General features: G+C 44.4%; 2 protein-coding genes across 4 annotated transcripts in view; both read right to left on the minus strand.

Annotated features, from left to right (window-relative positions):
* ANO7 (anoctamin 7) overlaps positions 1-2,103 on the minus strand; it is a 29,165-nt gene extending 27,062 nt beyond the window's left edge. Inside the window, exons 1-3 of the mRNA XM_077825605.1 lie at positions 1,983-2,103; positions 1,276-1,351; positions 492-664 (exon numbers count right to left, since the gene is read on the minus strand). Coding sequence (XP_077681731.1) covers positions 492-664; positions 1,276-1,351; positions 1,983-2,096 — 363 coding nt within the window. The 5' untranslated portion in view covers positions 2,097-2,103. The remainder of the gene's footprint in view (positions 1-491; positions 665-1,275; positions 1,352-1,982) is intronic.
* PPP1R7 (protein phosphatase 1 regulatory subunit 7) overlaps positions 1,996-21,516 on the minus strand; it is a 41,382-nt gene continuing 21,861 nt past the window's right edge. For 2 of the 3 annotated variants that reach the window (XM_077825623.1, XM_077825625.1), the window contains 3 exons: positions 19,272-19,376; positions 17,801-17,887; positions 14,293-14,698 (listed from right to left, as the gene is read on the minus strand). In XM_077825623.1, coding sequence (XP_077681749.1) covers positions 14,522-14,698; positions 17,801-17,887; positions 19,272-19,376 — 369 coding nt within the window. In that variant the 3' untranslated portion in view covers positions 14,293-14,521. Of the gene's footprint in view, positions 2,127-14,292; positions 14,699-17,800; positions 17,888-19,271; positions 19,377-21,516 lie in introns of those variants that run through there. The other variant, XM_077825624.1, reaches the window with a different exon arrangement.

Genomic DNA, 21,516 nt, shown 5'->3' on the forward strand with positions numbered 1-21,516 from the left:
AGCTGGCCCAGGGGACCATGCCTATAACATGGACCCTTAGCTCTAACATGCTGCATCATACACAGGGCCCTGTTTCTACGTGAACTAGGTTTCCTCTGCAGGGTAAGTGATGCAGAGTAGACTGACCATGTGTCCTGGCTCCAGTGGGGGAAGAAGGCTCAATTTATCACCACATGCTGGCAGGCTGCCTGTGTTGCTGACAGATGGCTGCATTTCCAGCCTCCTCCTCAGACTGCCCAGCCAGCTGGCCCTTTGCTTTCCTTTCCCCTCTGAGAGAAGCCAGGACCAAGCCAAGGTGGACAATGAGTTCCCCTTTCTGGAGGGGGTGACCCCGACGCATCCAGATGTAGATTACTGGGCTGAGGGGGAAAGACCAGGACCCAGTGAACAAAGCAACTCTTCCCCCCAGGACATAGGGCCCTGCAGAGCTAGGCTAGTGCGCTGGTACACAGGGATGACGCCTGCCTGGGCACCAGAAAGGACCCAGCTACCTTTTCTATACAGATTCCAGCAGCCTGGAGCTTGTTCAGAAACTTCTTCCGCCAAGTCCTGCGGACATCGACAGCTCTTCTCCACCGGGGTACCTTGCTCTCAGCACTGGTTCCTTCACTCTGTCCCTCCTGCTCCTGAGTCTGAGGGTCTGCTTCCCATACCAGGACGAAGTCTGGGACAAGAAGAGACAGCTTGTGTCCACATCACAGAAAATGGACACTGCAAGGCACATGGGGGCAAAGCTCTTCAAAACCACCCAGCTCATGCACATCTATTGCTTCATCTGCTTCTCCATCCACTCCTGCCCAGTGCCCAGCTGATTCTTGTCACAGGGCTAAATCTTGGTGGAGTAAGACGAGCAGCTTGCAGAAACGGGCATGTGCAGAGAGGAGCAGGCTGGGGATTATAAACCTAAGAGCCCTGCCGTTTATGGAATGAGTCTACCACATGTGGCTACAGGAAGAGGTACTTTCTTACTGCAGCCACAAGGACCAGGGGTCCTGAGACAAACCAGGACAGTCAAGCTAGACAGGGGCCTAGTGGACTCCAGATATGCCTAACAGAACTACTTCAACCAGCAGAACCCATTCAGTTCTGCCCTGTCCGTGGGGACTGGCGGGCACATCCCAACCCAAGGGTGTGCGCAGTGTTGAGAGCAGGGCTGAGGACTTCACCCCTTATTTACAGGTTTCCTTCTATAAAATAAGTAAATAAATAGAAAGGCCACCAACCTCAAAACCACCTCCCCCAACATCACCATTTCTCCCTGCACTGTGCCCTCACCTATCCTGGTGCGTCCATCACTGAAGACATTTGCAGTGCTCTGAGGAACATGGGTCACTTGACTTGGTTTGCTGAGCTAGAAAAAAAGCATTAACTCATAAGAGGCTTGGGCTTGCATCCGCATCAGCCCTGCAGAATGCTGACAGGAACTAGCAAAAGGAAGGGAAGGTGCTGCTGGCGTCATGCAGTCCCCACCAGGATTCCAGGAGCAAGTGTGACCCCACCGGGGTGCTAGCTAGGACTTATCTAAACTCTCATCTGTAAAGAAGGCAATGGGCTACAGGGCTGCCCTCTTACAGTGGGCATATGCCACTACCACGGTAATACGAAATAAGTCATGTGCATACAGTGGGAACTGCTGTTTGCAAACCAGTCTCAGTGCATTTAGTGACTGCCAGGAGACAGGGCCCACAAACAATGGCCAGCCAGCCTCACCCAGTTTGGAAGTGGGTGGCTCTCTATGCAAGCTTGTCCATTGCTTGGAGCAGCTGATCTCCCTGAGCACCCTCTCCTCCATCTTTCCTTTGGATGCAGGCACCCCTGGTGTTGCTCCACACCCCCCGCCCCCTTCAACAGGAACAGGAGCTGTGCTCCCCAGATAGCTCCCTAGTCATCCCCCATGTGGCAGGAGGTGATGGGCGCAGACTGACCCGCCCTTCCCCCTCACTGCTCTAAATATCCATCCACAGTAGATTTTATATGCCTACCTCTGAGATTTCAATAGGATCCTGGCTCAGACTCCCGTAATAAGGCCCTTTGGCATTTTGGTCTTCACCCATCAGGTTGGCATGATCATCTGCTTTGATCTTTTTTCGCTGCATCTTGATCCTTCATGCCACCAGCACCTTCTGCTGTTTAGGAACAAATCAGCAAGATGTGAGTGCAGCATGGACGGGCCAAAGCTCCCTCCCATAGGAGGCAGCAGACCAGGCCTTACAATGTTTGGGGTCCCAACATGCCAGGAGAGATCAAGACACGGGCTGCCTCACTTTCTGGTCCTGATGGTAGAGGTACAGGAGTGCTCTAGTGGTGAGCTGCTTCCTTCCCCTCCTGTTCTGCTGTGGTACATTATAAATGTCTTTTGTTACCTTGCTTGACAGTTATTCACTATGTATAAGACTTACCTGATGCATTTTGTTTTAAATAAATGTAGGAGTTTTATTAAAAGATATCAAGGGACATCTATGAGAGCAGGATTGCTAGCAGCGAGAATTTAGGTTGAGACCCTGGACAAAGGAATTATTACCTTTTGTATCAGAGTGGTTTAAGTGAACACATTCATGCATTACAAGGATATGTGAGCTTTCTTCAATTGTTTATCAAGAAGCCATTCAGGAGAGGCTGGGAAAGGTTTTAGGAAGAAGCTCTGCAGTGAAGCAAAAAGAGAGATGAAGTAGCTTTAGGGACAATTAAGTGCCTCGTTCCATGTCTGGGTGAGGTGGGGTGGGACATTCTGTAACACTTTCCATGGCATGTGACAATAGTAGTCATATTATAGTTTGGCTCAGAGGTCATCTTCAGAGATATTTAACAAGTTAGGGGACCTCTATTTGATCTTAAGTTTAAAGATTTCTTTTGTAAAGTGTTAAATCATTTATTATAAAATATATATGTTATTAGTGCTTTTAAAGAATCTGATATAGAATTTACGTTTTAGTAGATATAACTTTGTTATTTAAGAAAGTGAGATTAGCATCCCAACACTAAATATTATCCCTATTTTATACAAGGGAAACTGAGGCACAGAGCAATGGCATGCCTTGATCAAGAATACACAGTAAGTTTGTGGCAGAACTGGAAATAGAACCAAGGTCTTCCGACACCAAGTTCAGTACCTAAGCCACAACACGCAGAGTGCTGCTTTGGGACCCCACATCACAGGATGATACATAGCTACCTTTCTTGGTTATATCAACTTCACAAAGAAACTTGCCCAAAGAGAATACAAAGGGGCTTGTTTTTCATTGCACATTAAATGAACTGTGCAGTAAGTGCAAAGAGTCCCAAACTCAGAAGGTAATTAGAGGTGGGAGATCTAGGAATCTCTTGTATGAAGTGCGCATTTCAGGCTGGGCATGACACAGACAGGACATAAGCAGCCTCAGCTGTGTCTCAGGAGCATCACTTTAGCCCCAGGGCTCTGAATCCCGTTGTAACCACTGGTGCCTTCTATAGTAGGTTATTAGGTGTTACAAATGATTGGCTCAAATGCCTTGAGTTTGCAATGCCTCATGCCCCCACACGTCTTTTATGAGCTCTCTCAGGTGTTCTACAAGCAATGGATCTGCCATTTGGGTCTAACGCCTGTGGAGAGGTCTCTAGCTGAGGGCCAGCTGAACTGCTGCAATCTTCAACCATTTCCATCCAAATGTGTGATACACTCCCACCTACCCGCAACCGCTTCCCCAAGCATCACAGCTGTGGCACTTCAGATGCTGCTCATAACCCCGACCCACAATGCAGTGCTTCACATATGGAAGTTAGCCAAACCTTCCTCCACACGCAGCACTGCCAGGCACCGTACGGTATTTGCGCCAGGAGTCCCAGAATGCAGATTGGGTCTGAATGCACCAAAAGGTTCTGTGAAAACCAGCCTGGGCAAGATAAAATGTAGTGAAGAAGAAATGATGCAACAATCCACATCATGCAAGTAATGCTGCTGCTGCAACAGTTTTCTTGCTTGCTGTCTAGAGGAAGAAACATGCTAAATATGTCCGAAGAATCCCTCTACCCTGAGAGGCTCCTTGAAAGCAAGTCGGTCACAGACAGACACCTCCCCTATTCATATAGTAGGGGACTATTTTTGTTTAATGTGAAAAACTTTACCTTCCTGTTGTGGCCCATTATGGGTCTGGGTTCCAGGCAGCCTCTGATGAGCATCTCAGCCAAGATAGTGATTAATGATTTAGGGATGTCCAGTTTGAGATCTGGTTTGCAGGTGGGTGCCCAGCCCTTTCTGGAAATCAAGCCCCTCTAATGCATCTCATATTGAGCGCCCCCAAATTGCTAGTCACTTTTCTGAAAACCTTGGTCTTGTCCATGCTGGGAAAAAGCCCCATGTCAGAAGGCTTACTAACAAACCCCATGTTAAACATGACTTGGCACAGAGGCAGTCATATTTAAAAACATGTTAACTGACTGTAGTTAGCTCAATCATGTAGACATGGTCAAATATATGAAAGAGAAGCAGAAGGCAATCAAAAGCTATTGGATTTTACCTCAACCAGGTGCTCCAACCCAGAGGTTCCTTATGGTTTACATTGCCATTTTAATGTTTTTTTTTTCACCCCAAATCATAGTGAGCCAAGAATGAGCAACTAGGAGATTAGAAAGCAATAAAAAAAGTTTCTTAGGCTCATATACAATGGACCAATATAATGTACCAGTCTGAGCTTATGTGAGAAACACTAAACTAAAATAGCCACAGTAAGCTAATGGCTCTCTGCCTTTACCTGAGCAGGAATTGGGGTGCAGGCAAACAGCAGGATAGCCCAGGAAATTATTTCTGCCTCCTTCCTCTGTTGTGCCCCAGATTCTCAGCTGTGCAGTAGATGGAAGCTGAGATCAGACACACACTGGTAACTCTCCAGCAGGAAAGCTTCCTTTTAATGAAAAGAACCTGGTGGAAGGCTCTTGGGAAGAGTGATTAGAGTCCGCAAATAAAGACAAGTTCCAATCACAACCAGAAGCTGGACAAAAAACAAACAAAACCCGAGAAGTGCTGATTTAAGGCTTAGCTTGGCAAAGCCTCAGGAAAATGCATCCCTTGTTCCATTCCAGTGCCCAAATCCCCTAGGCACCTTTGAACATGATAGCCTAAGTCTTCAAACCATGGGCCAAATTCAGCCCTGGCTTACACCCCTCGCAGCTCTCAGAAGGCAAATGGAACTGTCAGTGCAGAATATGGACCCAATATGAGTACTGCTATATTTTAATCAGCATTGAAGGTTTTTGGATTGGGGAAGAGAGGAAGTCAGCAAGGGTGTAAAATCCTATGAGTAAAGGAGATGGACCTCTGGTAAAATATATGAAGATTTTCAGGAAATATTTTCCCCTGGCAATTTGCAACTGCCTACAGTTTAGGGGCAAAATGTTCCCTTGAAAGTTCCTACTTGCAGTCAGCTCTACATTCAGCCACTCCTCAACCATGCTGGCTGTGTGTGAAGCCAAGGTGTACGTATGTCTTTTATGAGTTGATTAAATTAGTAGTAATGGAATGACACATTCCCAGTATAGTTCACTATGCTATAGTTATTTCAGAGCAGTCTCACAGTAACCCCTGCCCAAGCAGTAAAACTAACAGTTAATCCGCACAACTGTGAGGTATTAACCCCATGTTAAGCTCCCCAGCTCTAAGAAAGAGTTGCAGGGATTGGCCACACAGCAAACCAGTAACAGAGCCAAATCAGCACTCCCAAGTTCCTAGTGCCCAGTACCATGCACATTCTTTTAGCCTCTCTGTTGCAGCATACACTGATCCCTCCAAGAAGCAGGATTCCTGCCCCAGCCTTAGAGAGAGAGGCAGTCAGCAAGAACAGGAACAGCCTCTGTGCTTTCATGAAGTCCTGTCCTTCTACTGTACCTGATACTGGGGGTTACTGCAGCTGGACAGCCCTCCTAGCCAGTGTGCAGACTCCAGCCATTAGCTCCATGCTGACTGTTTGCACTGAAGTAATCCTGCTGCATTCCAAGTGCAAGCAAGACCATAAAGGGTCCTTCTAGGTTATTGTCCAAAGCTCCGCTTTCCCTCCGCCTCCCCTGGAATTTCTAGAGACAGGGAAGTGGTCTCACTTCATCTCCACTTGGTTGCTTTTAAACATCGGTTTATGGCAGCTTTCTGTCTTGGGAAACACCAGCCAGTGAGTGTGCGTAAGACCAAGAAATGGAGATAAAGCAGTGGAGGCAGCAGGTTTATAATCACTTTCCTGCTTATTGCCTCTAGCAGGACCTGCCTTTGTTTGCGATGGGGGTGTGGATTTGCATGTCCCTGCACAAATTAGCATAGCCATATTTTAATAAAGCTTTGATGAGAAAAATTTAAAGAGCCAATACCAGAAGGAAATGAGGAACAACCCTAGTATTTCTGCCCTCAAGCTGATCTGGCTGTGTGTGTCTTGGCCAGGTTAAAGATTTCAAGTCACTGGAAGTGTTGTGCTTCTCTAGCCTGCATGAGTGTCAAGAGCATCACTGTGCAGCACCACCGTGAGCCTCAGCTTCTTGGGTGCTACCGCAATACATGTAATAATAAAAATAGTGGGAAAGGGCTAATTAGGAAGACACAATTTATTCATTATTATTAATTCTATTTTGAGAGGATGGGACAAAAAAGGCTGATATCATCCCAAATCAACTTCTCCTCAGGTCTTTACTGAAATGTGACAACTACGATAAAAGGAGCCAGCATGGAAGCACTGAGAAAGATCATAGTTTGCAGGTGTGGGAGTTACTAGACAGCTGAGATTTCTAGTTGCCAAAGAATAGAGCATATGAGGCAAACCCTGTGAAATGCAAGAATCCAGGAGCAGCCCAGCTGAGTGATAGATTCCCCCATTCACACTGAGACAACTTCCACTGGCAAGAACAGAGATCAGCACCCCAAGAAGGGAGTTAGACATGAAGGGTTTAGGCCAGTTCTACGGTGTACTATCAGCACCTCAATACACCCATGTGAGGCAGGGCAGTGTTCTTATTCTCATTTTACAGATAGGGACTGAGTCACAGAGAGACTAAGTGGCTTGTCCAGACTCAAAACAGTAAATCTGACAGAGCTGGGATTAAATGCAGCTCGAGTCCCAGTCCAGTGTCTTAACCACAAGCCCAGCCTTCCACCCTTCTCAGTGCAATCAGAACCTTACCTCCTCCTGCTGTCCTACTGGCAAGTTCTGATGTTGTCATCTGTGATATCATAATGCGGGGGAAGATGAAACATCATTAGGGGAACTAATTGACACTGAAATCATCAAAGCACAATTTGAATTAGTCTCTCACAAATCAGAGTGGGGACGCTTTTGCAAGTCCAAGCCTGCTCTTGGTAAAATCAACTGGTGTCACCTCAATCACCTTTAACTGAAGCAGTATTATGTCCATAGATCCAGATTGCCTTCTTCTGCAGAAAAGGAACACAGGAGGGTCCAGGAAAACTTGAGGAACTTGATTTTGGAGCATTTTCACCAGATCACTTTACTAGGGAAGGAGGATTTGCGTCTCACTAGGAAATGAGCAGGGGATGCAGTCTCCAGAACGTACAGTTCCCCTGAGATCTGCGTGGACCTTGGGGGGGGCTAGGGGAGGTTAAAGCCATCCGTGCAAGGCCCCTGTGACAAGTTCTGGCTGTCCCTTATTGACTCCCTGGCAGCACGGCACAGACAGAATTACATCCTCAGGGATTCCTAAGTCTGCTGTTGCCTTGGTGCACCCCACCACCACCCCAGAATGAATTCCCACTGCATTAAGGGGCTCTACTTAAAAGTTAAAATGGCCTTTGAAATGAACACAGCAAGTCTAGATACAGTGTATGACAGGGGAATAGTCTTCAGGCAATCAGAGAATCATCATATCCATTTATGGCTATGCCAACAGATCTCACGACTTGTCAAGGATATCACCTTGTCTATTTTCAGATTGTGAAATACCACAAGCTTCAGCACTTTATTCATAACTATGCAGTACCACAGGTATGTATAGTGACTTACAGAGGAGTGAAAAAGCCAGGTCCTCACCTTCACTGGACACAGCCCAAAGAGCAGGGGAACAGGTGGCTTATGGGAAGGGATGAGGATGGTAAAATTAAGATATGCTTTTTGGAGTCTACATGGCTTGTTAGAGCCTCTTATAATTTGTAATATAAGCTAGTATAATTTGAGATAGGAGTGGAAGGTTAGTTTCAGAAGGCTACATGGAAGGAGTGAGTTTTGAAGAGGGGAATTATCTCCATTTGTTGATATTCTCAGGTGGATGGTACTGTAGGAGTGAGACATATGCTTGCAGTGAGTTCTTAACAAAGATGGAGACAATGCATGTTGATTGATGGGGAGCAGTGTGGAATGACATAATGGGGCATCTAGCTGCTGGGAATAGGAGTTGAACATCTTCATTCTGTTCACATGTGAAAATGAACCTAGTACTCTCACCCTTGTCCTCATGTAGGCATATCATAAAGCTGCCCTGCAGTTTTCGGCCTGACTTAGGACTGGACAATGGTGGGCGAACCTCAAGTCCTGTCCTCTCCTGCAACAGACCACAGCAGTGTCTGTGAACAGTTTGCATAGCATTGCAATGCTACAAGCCCCTCATCAATTAAAAATCCCAAATCTCCAAGAGGAGTTTAAAGCTTATCTTGAAGTGATGTTATGGCTCAAGAATGCTAAGCACTAAATCTCTTTCCGCTCAAAGCAGATAGGGCATAAACAGGAGCGTCCTCATGTTGCTCCACGAATGTACTTCACCATTCATCCTGGAAAGGTGCGCTCAGTCTCCACAGCCATTCACAGCTGGCCACTGAGACCATTAGAAGGTGCCAATGAATACCACTTACAATCATGAAATTGGACGGCTATGCGGGTCTGCTAAAGGGACAGAGAACCATGCATCTCATTTCACGGGTTCAAATCCTCTTCAAGTTAGTATTAGCCAGTTATTACTGTAAATGTTAAACAAATACAATGTTACGTTTTCATACACGCAACTTCATACTTTCTCTCACTTTTTCCAAACAAGCACTTTCCTGTGGCTCCTCATACATGGGAAGAGCTTCCTATAAATCTCTGCAAAGTTACCTCATTATCACCCTTTCATATCCCACCTTAAAACTCTCCTCTGCCGTGATGCCTACCAAAATAAAATAAAATAAAAAAAAAATGAACAGTGTGCTGTGACCAGCATTGTCTCACTGTCCACTTGTGCTCCCTCAACTATCTGTCTCCACCTGTTGCTTCTTGGCTTAGATCACAAGCTGTACAAGGCACGCACTTTTTTGTTCTGTGTTTGTACAGCCCAGTGGGGCTACTGCAATACAAATAATAGTTGTTCAGTTGCTTTTGGGATGGGAGCTACTGGTCTCAGCCCATATCGCAATGGGTTCTGTTAAAGAGAGCCACCACCACAATCAGCATACTTGTTTGCAGCCTCAGCAGAGGAAAATCACAGGAGTGACTGTGCACAATGAATTATTTCCCCTTCTGGGCTTAGAACAACTGGGGCTTTGATATTAAAAATACTTACCATTCTTACTGGTTTTCTTTATCAATGCTGTGTGCATGAAGCCCACAAGAGAAATGCATTACAAATACTGAAGGGATTGGTTAGATAAAAGCATTGTTAAAGATATATCCACACAGTCAGAATTCAGTCACAAGTATATTGCAGAACAGGTCATTCCCATGTATAATGCATTTCTCACAGCCTGTGCCTTGCACCGATTAGCACAAATTCTATTTCCACACTGACCTGCCTCAGGCTGTGTCTACTTCACTGAATTTTACTGGAGAGAGATGTTATATAAATATTTTTTACATGTATTGCACAATACATTAATATATGGTAACTAACAGGTTTCACAGTAAGACTTGAAGAAGTTAAATTTACTAAATCGATGTCCAGTGCAATAGGGTAAACATAGGTGTATGTGAATGACAAAGCCACGTCTCTGTATTTAATAGGAACCAGGATGTGATTCATGATGCTTTCTGAGTGCAAATATTGACAGATGCAGAATGTCACCAAATTCTTACCTTGCTGATCAAGAAACTGAAAGCAGCTTGGAGCAAGTAGTACAGAGCTCACTGTCTGACTCACATATTCAGTTAACTCTTCACTCACCTGGGGTATGACTGTACTTCTGCTTTGGATTTTTAACTCACGGGCCCTGTTTAAAAATAAACCCCACCAAAACCAGAAAATCCAGTTTCTGGTTAAGTGAAAACCAGTTTGGGTCAAATTGTGCCCTCCAGGGACACTCATGCAGCCCTATTGGCTTCAGTGACCATTTAAAAGCTTGTGCATAAGATCAGTGGGGTTGCAGAGTTGAAAATGAGGCGCAAGTCGGCTCTGGTTTGGTAAGTTCTCGCTACTGGTGACAACTACCCAAGAGACTGAAAACATCAAACACTCCTCTGGATGGGTAAAGGAACCTGTGATGAAATACCTGGTTGTTTGCAAGATGCTCAGATACCATGATGGTGAGAGATGTACAAGTGTCTAGATAGCAAAAGAAGACAGTAATAAATAATACCTGGCTCTTCTATAACTCTTTCCTTCCGTAGCTCTCCAGTGGTTTACAAAGGTCAGATCATTATCCAGCTGGAGAAGCTGAACAGAGAGGCAAAAGCAACGAGGAGTCTGGTGGCACCTTAAAGACTAACAGATTTATTTGGGCATAAGCTTTCGTGGGTACAAAACCCCACTTCTTCAGATGCATTGAGTGAAAATTAGATACAGGCATAAATATATACTGGCACAGGAAGAGGAGGGAGAACCTTACAAGCGGAGAACCAGTGTTGACAAGGCCAGAGAGAGGCAAGAGGCTTGCCTGAAGTCACCCAATAGGCCAGTGCAGAGGCACTATTATTTTTTTAGAGGATACAAATAGATTACAACAATGCAGTCAGAACCAAGGCCATTGTGTGGGGTACTGCACAAACACAGTAAGAGAGAGTCCCTGCCCCAACAAACTCATTTATCTAGATTAGTGGTTCTCAACATTTTCCATTCTGGGACCTCCCCCACCTACTTGGGACCTAGCCAGAACCCCCTTCTATTCAGGCAGTGGGAAGGGTGTGGTGGTCATAACCTCTACCCTGTTTGTGACCCCTACATTGAGAAACCCCATTCTAGTTAGATTTCACATTTTAAGAGTAAGAGGAACTAACAGAGTGTGTGTTACAATTAACATACTTCATTATTTTCACCATGGTAACCCTCATCCTTCTAGCTCCCCATCCTTTGTTTACTGGCAATCCCTGTTGTGTCATGTTGATTCAACTGTAAATCTCTTGGGGCAAGAACCGGTCTCATCTACAGACCACCACCAGCACTCCTGCCACTTCATGTCCATCATCATTACGGGCAAGCCATATGGCAGGATTCCTTTGAGTATGGTGTCAACAAAAGGGAGCTCCTATGCACAGTCTATGACAAGCTTGCTCAACTTTGCTAATGAAAAGATTGTGTGGCAGCTAATAGAAGGTTCACTGAGGGTCAGCGCAGAACAGCACTGTGTTCCCTGAAATCCTGGTGAGTGATGGCTGCTCTGTATTTGGGCCCCATAATTTTTAAACTAGCAGGATTTACCATCCAGTTTCCGACAAACAAACAATTTTGTGTTTCCTGGGTTCTAAAGTAATCAGAAAGGAGACACTTTTAAAGGAACAATGTCACCTACTTTTCAGGTCCACATGGACAAACCATAAATATTACTCATGTGATGACTCTAAGCAACAGCATTGAGCAACAGCTCAAACAATAGTTTGCAGAGAAAGGACAGAGGCAGACTATAGGAATAAAGCTCTCAGAGGTGGTACGCTCTGGTGGAAAAAGGTTTTGACAATACCTGCTTATTTGAAGTATCTTTAGGCACAAGGGAGAAGAGACCTCTCTGGCAGGAATGGTTCAGCAATATCCAAAGAGTGGGGTGAACTCTACCAGAGGTAGAGAAATTCCCTATCCTGCCTTTACAGTCCAATACTGGGTATGATTCACTTATGGAGAGCACCTTCTTACTCTAGACTCTTCTTTGAAGTTTCCTTCCGCTGAGTATTGTGTCCAATTCTGGGTGACACACTTTGGGAAAGAAGTGGACAAACCGGAGTGTGTCCAGAGAGCAGCACAAACAATAAAAGGTTTACTAAATCTGGCCTATCAGAAAAAGTTTTTTAAAATAGGCATGTTTAGTTTTGAGAAAAGAAGATTGGAGGGGCAGGAGTGCTGATAGGAGGAACTGGCTTTGGGGGGAAGGATAGCTCAGTGGTTTGAGCATTGGCCTGCTAAACCCAGGGTTGAGAGTTCAATCCTTGAGGGGGCCATTTAGGGATCTGGGGCAAAAATTGGGGATTGGTCCTTCTTTGAGCAGGGGGTTGGACTAGATGACCTCCTGAGGTCCCTTCCAACCCTGATATTCTATGATATCTTCAGATGTGTAAAGGGTGGTTATAAAGAGGACAGGGATCAATTGTTCTCCATGTCCACTGAAGGTAGGACAAGTAGTAACGGGCTTAATCTGCAGCAATGGAGATTTAGGTTATATATGACGAAAACCTTTCCAACTCTAAGGGTAGTTAAGCTCTGGAACAGGCTTCCAACAGAGGTTGTGGAATCCCCATCACTGGAGGTTTTTAAGAACAGATTTGACAAACACCTGTCAGGGATGGTCTAGGTATATGTGGTCCTGCCTCAGCACACGGGGCTGGACTTGACGACTTCTAAGTCCTTTTCAGCCCCTCATTTCTACGATTCTTAGATTACATCAGGCTCTGTCACCTTCAGCATTTTTGTAGCAGCCTGGCAGAAATACCCAGACTGAAGAATCGGCGTTAAGAATCCATCTGAAGTCCTGAATGTCAGAGAAGGAAGGCTATACCCACACCTTTGAGACTGACTCAGGAAGTCACCCAGGAATCAGCACCAGTTGAACTGAAATCCTTTGCTCCAGAGTTTCTCTCTTATTCATACACATTTGGATGACATTTCTGCTTTGGAAAGGAAAGTGGAAGCAGTAGGAAACTGCCAGATTTGGGAGTTATAGCTCCATGTGATTCGGAGGGTTCTGCATTAGGGTATAATGCTACATTCACCAAAATTAACAAGGACAGTGCAGTTCTGTGCCACAGAGTAGACTACCTCAAAACCAAAGGAGTGGAGGAGATATTTTTGCTTGGCTGGCATACTGGAGAACATGGCATCAGGAACTCTGCAACTTTGTTCTTGCTGGATGCTTCACAACTTTGCTTGAAGCAATGGGTCCACTGGATCCCATTATTTGATGTCACCTAGAAGACTTCCTGATGGGTAACTGTGCTGCCAAGACTTCTTCTAGGATTGGTTAACGTGTGAAGTTTAGAATATGAGGATTTACATTCTGAGTGTGCTAAGGAGAATGCAGAATCTGGAAAACATTTTCTTACTGAAAAGTGCATTATACAAACAATGGAAAAGTTTAATGGTAAAATCCCAACCAGGCCAAACAAAAACAGAATGGTATGTACACAATACAAAACAGAATACAGTGCACTCTGAATTCAACTCCTTGTCCTAGCTTTAGCAAATGATGGGGCTCCAATACCACAAAAGTGGATATGGTATAAAAATCAAAGTAGGATGAATGTTGAAGATGCCTTTACTTTAAAGCAGACTACCCTTCTCTCGGATCTCTGAATGCCTCTGCCTCAGCATAGCAGGGAGTTGCCACATACACTGAAAGCTATATTTTGTTATGGCTAATTCTGAGGAATTCCTGAGGCAAATTTAAGTCACTAATGTGGGGGAAATAATGTAAGGCACAGATTTAGGCCTCCTTAGATTCAAAAGTCAAATTCATAGTCCCTCCCACCCTAGCCTATAGCTCCTTCCCCAACCAACTACTTACAGTGGCAGCATGTAACAGTTATCACTTCCCATCACCATAGCAGTGTGTGGACTGGCAGTTCATCCATCTGCTCGCGCACACATCCTACTTAGCTCAGTCTTTTGTTTTATATTGAGAATTTTTTAAACGCAGGTTTTTAAGCAATATTCTAAATCGATGAGTGCTTATCTTAAAAAGGATCAGAAAAGATAGAAACTCTGGACAAGGGTAGGAGTGTTAACACAGTTCAGTGCCTTTAAAGGATTATCACCCCCATCTGCCCCACTACAAAAACTGAAGCTCTATTCACGGGGGTGTTACTGACTTGAAGACTTTTCACTCCTGTTTACCAACATGGTTACTTAATTCTGACACACGAGAGACAGCTGCTGGCTTAGACTGAACACAGAAGCTTGCTGACGAAATACCCAATACAAATAAACACTGGTACAACCAGGAAATATCACGTGTTAAGATTTATTAATAATAATAATAATAATAATCATCATCATCATAATTTTTCAAAAACAACGAGAGAGAGTGCATTATACACAAGATCTGGTACTCAGTGCTTTTTATTGGCTGTTTTCTCTGTGCCAGTGTACTGAAGACTTGGGTAGTGGTAAGTGGATAAAAAACCCAACTGGGACATTTCTCCAAGGAAGGAAGGAGAGAGGGTAGGCAGGAAGTTCAGAATCGGACAAACGTGGCATCAATCTGCCGGACAGAAGGAAGAGCCAGCATGATTTTGCGCCGGTACTGAGGATCCTTCTGCAGGGGGTTTCTCTCCAGATATACAGTTTCCAAATTCTTGGCTCCCTTCAGCTCATCCAGGTCGCTCCAACTCTCAATGAGATTATCATTCATCTGTGAAGCACACACACGAACACTCCCAGCAAAGCTTCATTAGTAAGAACATAACCCAGACAGACACCGCTCATGAGGGGTTACCAAGAACCAGGGGGCAGTTAGGCTGTGCGGTTACCAGCCTGATAGAATCTAGCTAGAAAGAATGACACCGTATAAGCTTCTTCAGTGTGAAGCCTTGCTGAGCCTTCTCTGTTCCCTACTCCAAGCACAGTTATTCTTCAGCAATATCCACCACAAGACCTCGCCCCCTGGTAATGTGTAACCAGAATTCAACTCGACAGGCTTTAACATACCTTGCCCGTTTAGAGGATCCATGGAAATGCCACCTATTGGCTCTCTCTTGTCTACAGAGCATCACAGGAATGCCTTACTCACTGCAAACCTCACTCCCTCGTGACTTGTCCCTTCAGCACATTGCTGCAGTTTTGGCCTCAAGGATAGCTTCATAGGTTCCCCTTTAATATTGTTGCTTTAATATTGTTCCCTTAAAGCCAGCTCTTGCCTGACAAGGCAAAGCTTGAGTTCTCCAGTCTAAGGGCACCAATCTTTCCTAGGCAGGACATTCTCATGTAGGGGTGGAAATGCTCTAAGCCTCACTTCAGCAGGTTTCCTCTCGTGTCTCCACTGGGAGGCAGTCTGACTCCCACAGAAGAGGCTGCATGGTTCAAGCTATAAACATAAGACCTGCTCAGATCTCAGTGCCACCTACCACAGAGGCTTCATGCCCCCCCACTGCAGCCAAACCCCTGCAGGGTTAACTGTGGTCTCTTGACAGCTGGGCACTGCTGCCCAAAATACACCCACTGGAAAGCAGGATGGCTTCCATAGCACAGAGACTTCATGCATATCACTGTAGACAGTATGCAGCAGTGCTTTGAACCACAGTTGGCAAGGGGGAGGGATACAAACATGCCATTCAGTGTTATCATTCCATCCCACATTTGGATCCTGGCTGAATTCCAGTGGGGGTGTCAGAGGAAGGGAGAAGCATACCATGCAGCCACAATTCCCCTATCCCAGATGTGAAAGCTTCAGCTCTCCTTTGCTCCTGCAAGCAGAGCCTGGAGGTTCAGAGGAAGTTACTGCAGCAGCAGCAGCATCTTTACTCTCAAAATAAGGGATCAGACCTTTTTCAGCACACTGCTCCCAACTCACATCATGCAACCAAGGCAAGCAGCACTGAGGACTCCCAACTTCCCCAAAATTGCAATTGTGAAGTGGAAAAGCAGTGTTTTTCATTGAAGTGCCTACTTCCCACCACCCCAGGGAAAGACAGCTGCTCTAACAGGGGCCATGTGTCACCAAAGGATGGTCATGGGGTTAAGACACTGGACTGGGCCTCTGGAAATAACTTCTCAGCTCTGCCACAGAGTCTCTGTGTGACCTCAGATAAGTCTATCTGTTGGTGCCTCAATCGCCCCTGCCCCATCCATAACATGGGAGTAATTTTTCCCCTATCTCAGAAGGGTGATAGAGAGGCATTCATATACTATTGTGCCAGAAGCCATATAAATACCTAGTTAGAGTAGGACAAACTATCTGCAACATTCCTGGACTTAACAAGTGATACTACATCTGTGCTAACTTTAATACCCTTATTTAGGGCACTAAATAGGGTCAGAAAGATGCATACAGCATTTAGGAACTGGAACCCTGCAATTAATAAAAAAATAATTCTTTAAGGTGGGCTTCATACCTCACTCAGTTCTCTCCATCAGGAGGGATGTAGGGGCAAATTAAAAGAGTATTAAATGGGAAAACTGGAGGCTTCGATGAGGAAGGGAGTTAGAGATCATGAGCAGACCTTTACCAATGCACTGCTGTCCAGTTCAGTAGTGGGCTCAACAAAGGTAAAGTCCTATAGAATTAGGTTGCTCCCTTTCCCTCCTGAGGAAGAAACAACAGCAGCTGGAGCAACTTTTTCTTCTGGGAGCAAAATGCTTTGTAAATGTCTCCATTTGGTTCAAAGGGAGAGTCTAGTAACTTGAAAAGAATCGCACCACATTCTGCATACGCAAGCTAGTCTGTAATGTCTCACTTTGAAGACAGTAGTAGGCCACACTTCATAGGATGCCTGAGCTCCTTGGCGTACAAAGGCAGTTCATTCTGGCATGAGTAGGCACAGATGGGAACCACAAACCTGACTAATACAGCCTCTGAAAGGTTATATTCAAGGGTTGGAAAAGCACCATCCAAGAAGCCTCTATATTGGATTCTAGCTTGATTTCATGTCCAGCTACTTCTCAGTCCTGCAGCCAAAGCCTTCATTCAAGGGCTCAGATAGTGAAAAGTTCCAAATGATGAAAATGTGAAACAGAAAAATGTGGCTTCTAGGGCTTCTATTTATTAAGCACTAGCAGAGCAAGTCCAGACATTCCCTAACTGAACATAGCAAGAAACACTGTACACTATGGGGGCTGGAGCACTGAGATTCCAGGTGGATATCTACTCCTCTGTTCAAACGTTGTTCCCTTCCTGACAGAAACTACAGAAACAAAATGCGGGGCTTAGCCATCCAGGATGCCACCAACCAGAGCTAGCTCAGTATTTTGATCTGGCTAGCAGGAGTGGAAACACCCAGAGGACAGCTGAATTTTTCCTAAGTGGAAACAAGAAACTGACCAAACTGACTCTGCTCTAAAACTGCTTTTAAACACTTTGGCTCACCTCTGCACCAAAATGCATTATATCTACTTCTATTACACAGCCATGCTGTAACTTACAGAAAAGCTAGCTGTGCAAAAATGGGGGAAGGCAGAGCTCTATACTTCAAAGCCATAACCCGAGCACAGTGGCAAGATCAGTATTCTAAGGAGATAGGCACCTGACATAATTAAGGGCCTGCTATCATTAAAAACCTGTAAAATGAATTAACTGTGATGACCCTCCCCCCATGCAGACAGGTAAGGAGAAGAGGGGCTTACAACCTTGTCACCAGAACAAAGGGGACACCTGAAAAAAAAACTCAGTCCACATCTAATGAGCACTGGAGCCGGAATCTAAGAGATGTACAACTCACCATTTTAAACCCTCTTCACCACACCCAATCAAGAAGGATTTCTTTTAGTACGTATCTATTTCAGCAAGGCCTGCACTTACCCAGAATTCCTGCAGCTCTGTTAGATGGCTGACATTTTCAATCTTTTTGATCCTATTGGATGCAATGTCCAGCATTGTAAGTTTGTTCTGAAATAAGCAAATGAAAACTTTAGCTTGGATTTCCTCATTTCCTCCTCTACCCCACTCTGAGTCCGAGGGCTGAAAATTCTGAGGAGCACTAGTAAACCACTGCCAGCTGGCTATTATGGTTAGCTAGCAAAAGTACAATTGGTTAATTAGGCTCTAATTAGTATTGTCCTATACTCCTCCCCAGAATTATAAAACTTCTGAATATGAGAGAACACACATTCAGTGCAAGGAGAACTCTCACTGTTTAACTATAGCAGAAAAGATAGTTTTTAAATCAAGACAGCTTGCCAACTTCTCAGAAGCAACTGAAAACAATTACTAGCTGGCCAGTAGTTGCTGACAAACTAATTACTCCTGAGCAGTGAGCTTTCTTCGTAATATTTTAAGATTAGTAATCAGACATTCCAAGACGACATTTTGAAATCTACAAAAAATCTGATTAAAAGAAGGTTTCAGAGTGGTAGTTGTGTTAGTCTGTATCAGCAAAAACAACGAGGAGTCCTTGTGGCACTTTAGAGACTAACAAATTTATTTGGGCATAAGCTTTTGTGGGCTAAAACCCACTTCATCAGATGCATGGAGTGGAACATACAGTAGGGTGGTATACATACACAGCATATGAAAAGATGGGAGTTGCCTTACCAAGTGGGGGGTCAGTGCTAACCAAAGAACTCTCTCAGGCAGCATGTTTGAAGACAGGAATTTTATGTATTAGGAAGCCCAAGAGTTTTAGAATATGTAACCCTAAACGTGTGTATGCAGGAGATCAGCTAAATTACTCAGATTCCTCTGATCTCCAGGGGTGCCTCACAATGCCACCTATTGGTAAAAGGGCATGAACACATCACAGGCTTCTCCATAAGGACAATCCAAGGCAGAAATACAGAAAGTTGGACTGATTTAAAAGAGCAAGATGGCATGGTTTGCCTCTTCTGACCCATGACAACTCACTTAGTCATTTCTGGTGCCCGTGTAAGAGAAACTCATGGCTACCTATTGCAGATCCAATTCATCTTTCAACTCAGCAGTTTAGCAGCAGAGATAATCAGCAGAAGTGCTGTCAGGCCTCCCTGTGCTAGTTATCAGCCAAATTGTTACATTAACTGCTTCAAGACTCCATCTAGCTGGTACAGTTTTACAGTCCACTCCAGACTGACTAGAAAACATGCCGGTTCCCAGCAGAAGAGGCGGCGGCTCATGTTTTGTTCTTTTAGGTATAACAGACAAACAATTTATACGGTTTTCCAAGAAGTTCAACTTTCTTTGGGTAACTTAAGGAAAACAGGAACTTCCCAGCAACACCAATGTAAGATGAACCCAGCCATTCTGCGAAGTACTGTGAGGCCAGCCCTTCTTAAAGAAAGCCAAATGAGACGCTCACATTGTTCTCCAGTCCCTCGATGACTTCTATGCCATTGTGGCTAAGGTACAGCTCACGCAGATTCACCAGGTTCTGCAGACCCTCGATCTTGGTCAGCCGGTTGCTCTGAAATTGTACAGGAGGGAGTGAAAGTCCAGTCCAAAGGAATGAACCCAGAGTGAACTCTTACACAAGAAAGAATTTCAAGAACATTTCTACAGAGCACAGATCATTTAGATAGAAATAAAGTGGATGGGAAGGAAGGACTTTGCCTGTTACAGAGGAAGGACAACACTGTACTTGATGGATGTGGGACATTCAATTACTTTGAAACTTTTGTAACCAACTCACAAGCAAGTTCCAGGCGAGCCAGAGTTCCTTCAAACCTGGCAGGATCTCTGATTCTCCCCCTACTTATGACAGCTGCAACCCTGAAGGCCTTTTCTTTTTAGTTTCTTTAGAAGACCAGGCAAGGACTTCAACAGCACTCATTTTATATTGCTCTTTTATGAGCTGGGGAAGAGGATGATGTAGCAATTATAAACAGACCCCCAAATACATCTGTGATACGCTTACTGTGTCTGTCATACATGACAAGTTTTTATTGGCAGTGAAACAGTGTGTGTGTGTGAACATCTGATTGCTATACCCCCTGCTGGAACTTGCCAGGCTGCTATATTGGTGTGCAGAGGAAAAGAGATTGTTTCTCTGACCCAGACTGAGGTGTCATTAGAGGTGGTTTTGGAACAAATTGATAAATTAAACAGTAATAAGTCACCAGGACCAGATGGTATTTACCCAACAATTCTGAAGGAACTCAAATATTAAATTGCAGAACTACTAACTGTGGTATGTAATTTATCATTTCAATCAGCTTTTGTACCAGATGATTGGAGGATAGCTAATGTGACGCCAATTTTTTAAAAAGGTTCCAGACACAATCCCAACAATTACAGGCCAGTAAGCCTAACTTCAGTGTCGGGCAAACTGGTTGAAACTAAAGTAAACAATTATCAGACACACAGATGAACATGATTTGTTAGGGAAGAGTCAGCATGGTTTTTGTAAAGGGAATTCCTGCCTCACCAATCTACTAGAATTCTTTGGGGGAGTCAACACGCATGTGGACAAGGGGGAATCCAGTAGATATAGTGTACTTAGATTTTCAGAAAGCCTTTGACAAGGTCCCTCACCAAAGGCTCTTAAACAAAGTAAGCTGTCATGGGATAAGAGGGACGGTCCTCTCATGGATAACTGGTTAAAAGACAGGAAACAAAGGGTAGGAATAAATGGTCAGTTTTCGGAATGGAGAGCGGAAAATAGTAAATAGTCCAGCTCCCAGGCTGAAAATGTCATGGAGGTCAATGGAGACAAAATCGTAGCCTTATTCATAAATGATCTGGAAAAAGGGGTAAACAGTGAGATGGCAAAATTTGCAGCAGATAGAATACTAAAGAAGATAGTTAAGTCCTAAGCAAGAGTTACAAAGGGATGGGTGACTGAGCAACAAAATGGCAGATGAAATTTAATGTTGATAAATGCAAAGTAATGTACACTGAAAACAATCCCAACTATACACATAAAATGATGGGGTCTAAATTAGCTGTTACCACTCAAGAAAGAGATCTTGGAGTCATTGTGGATAGTTCTCTGAAAACATCCACTCAATGTGCAGCGGCAGTCAAAAAAGAAACAGAATGTGGGGAATCATTAGGAAAGGGATAGATAATACAACAGAAAATATCATATTGCCTCTATATAAATCCAAGGTACACCCACATCTTGAATACTGCGCACAAATGCGGTTGCCCCATCTCCAAAAAGATATATTGGACTTGGAAAAGTACAGAAAAGGGCAACAAAAATGATTAGAGATATGGAATGGCTGCTGTAGGAGGAGAGATTAATAAGACCGGAACTTTTCATCTTGGAAAAGAGATGGCTAAGGGGGGATATGAATGAGGTCTATAAAATCATGACTGGCATGGAGAAAGTAATTAAGGAAGTGTTGTTTACTCCTTCTCATAACACAAGAACTAGGGGTCACCACATGAAATTAATAGGCAGCAGGTTTAAAACAAACTAAAGGAAATAATTCTTCACACAATGCACAGACAGTGTTGTGAAACTCTTTGCCAGAGAATATTGTGAAGACCAAGACGTTAACAGGGTTCAAAAAAGAATTAGGTAAGTTCATGGAGGATAGGTCCATCAATGGCTATGAGCCAGGATGGGCAGCGATGGTGTCCCTAACCTCTGTTTGCCA

This window comes from Eretmochelys imbricata, chromosome 9 (assembly GCF_965152235.1).
Source record: "Eretmochelys imbricata isolate rEreImb1 chromosome 9, rEreImb1.hap1, whole genome shotgun sequence".
In the NCBI taxonomy this organism is placed as follows: domain Eukaryota; kingdom Metazoa; phylum Chordata; order Testudines; family Cheloniidae; genus Eretmochelys; species Eretmochelys imbricata.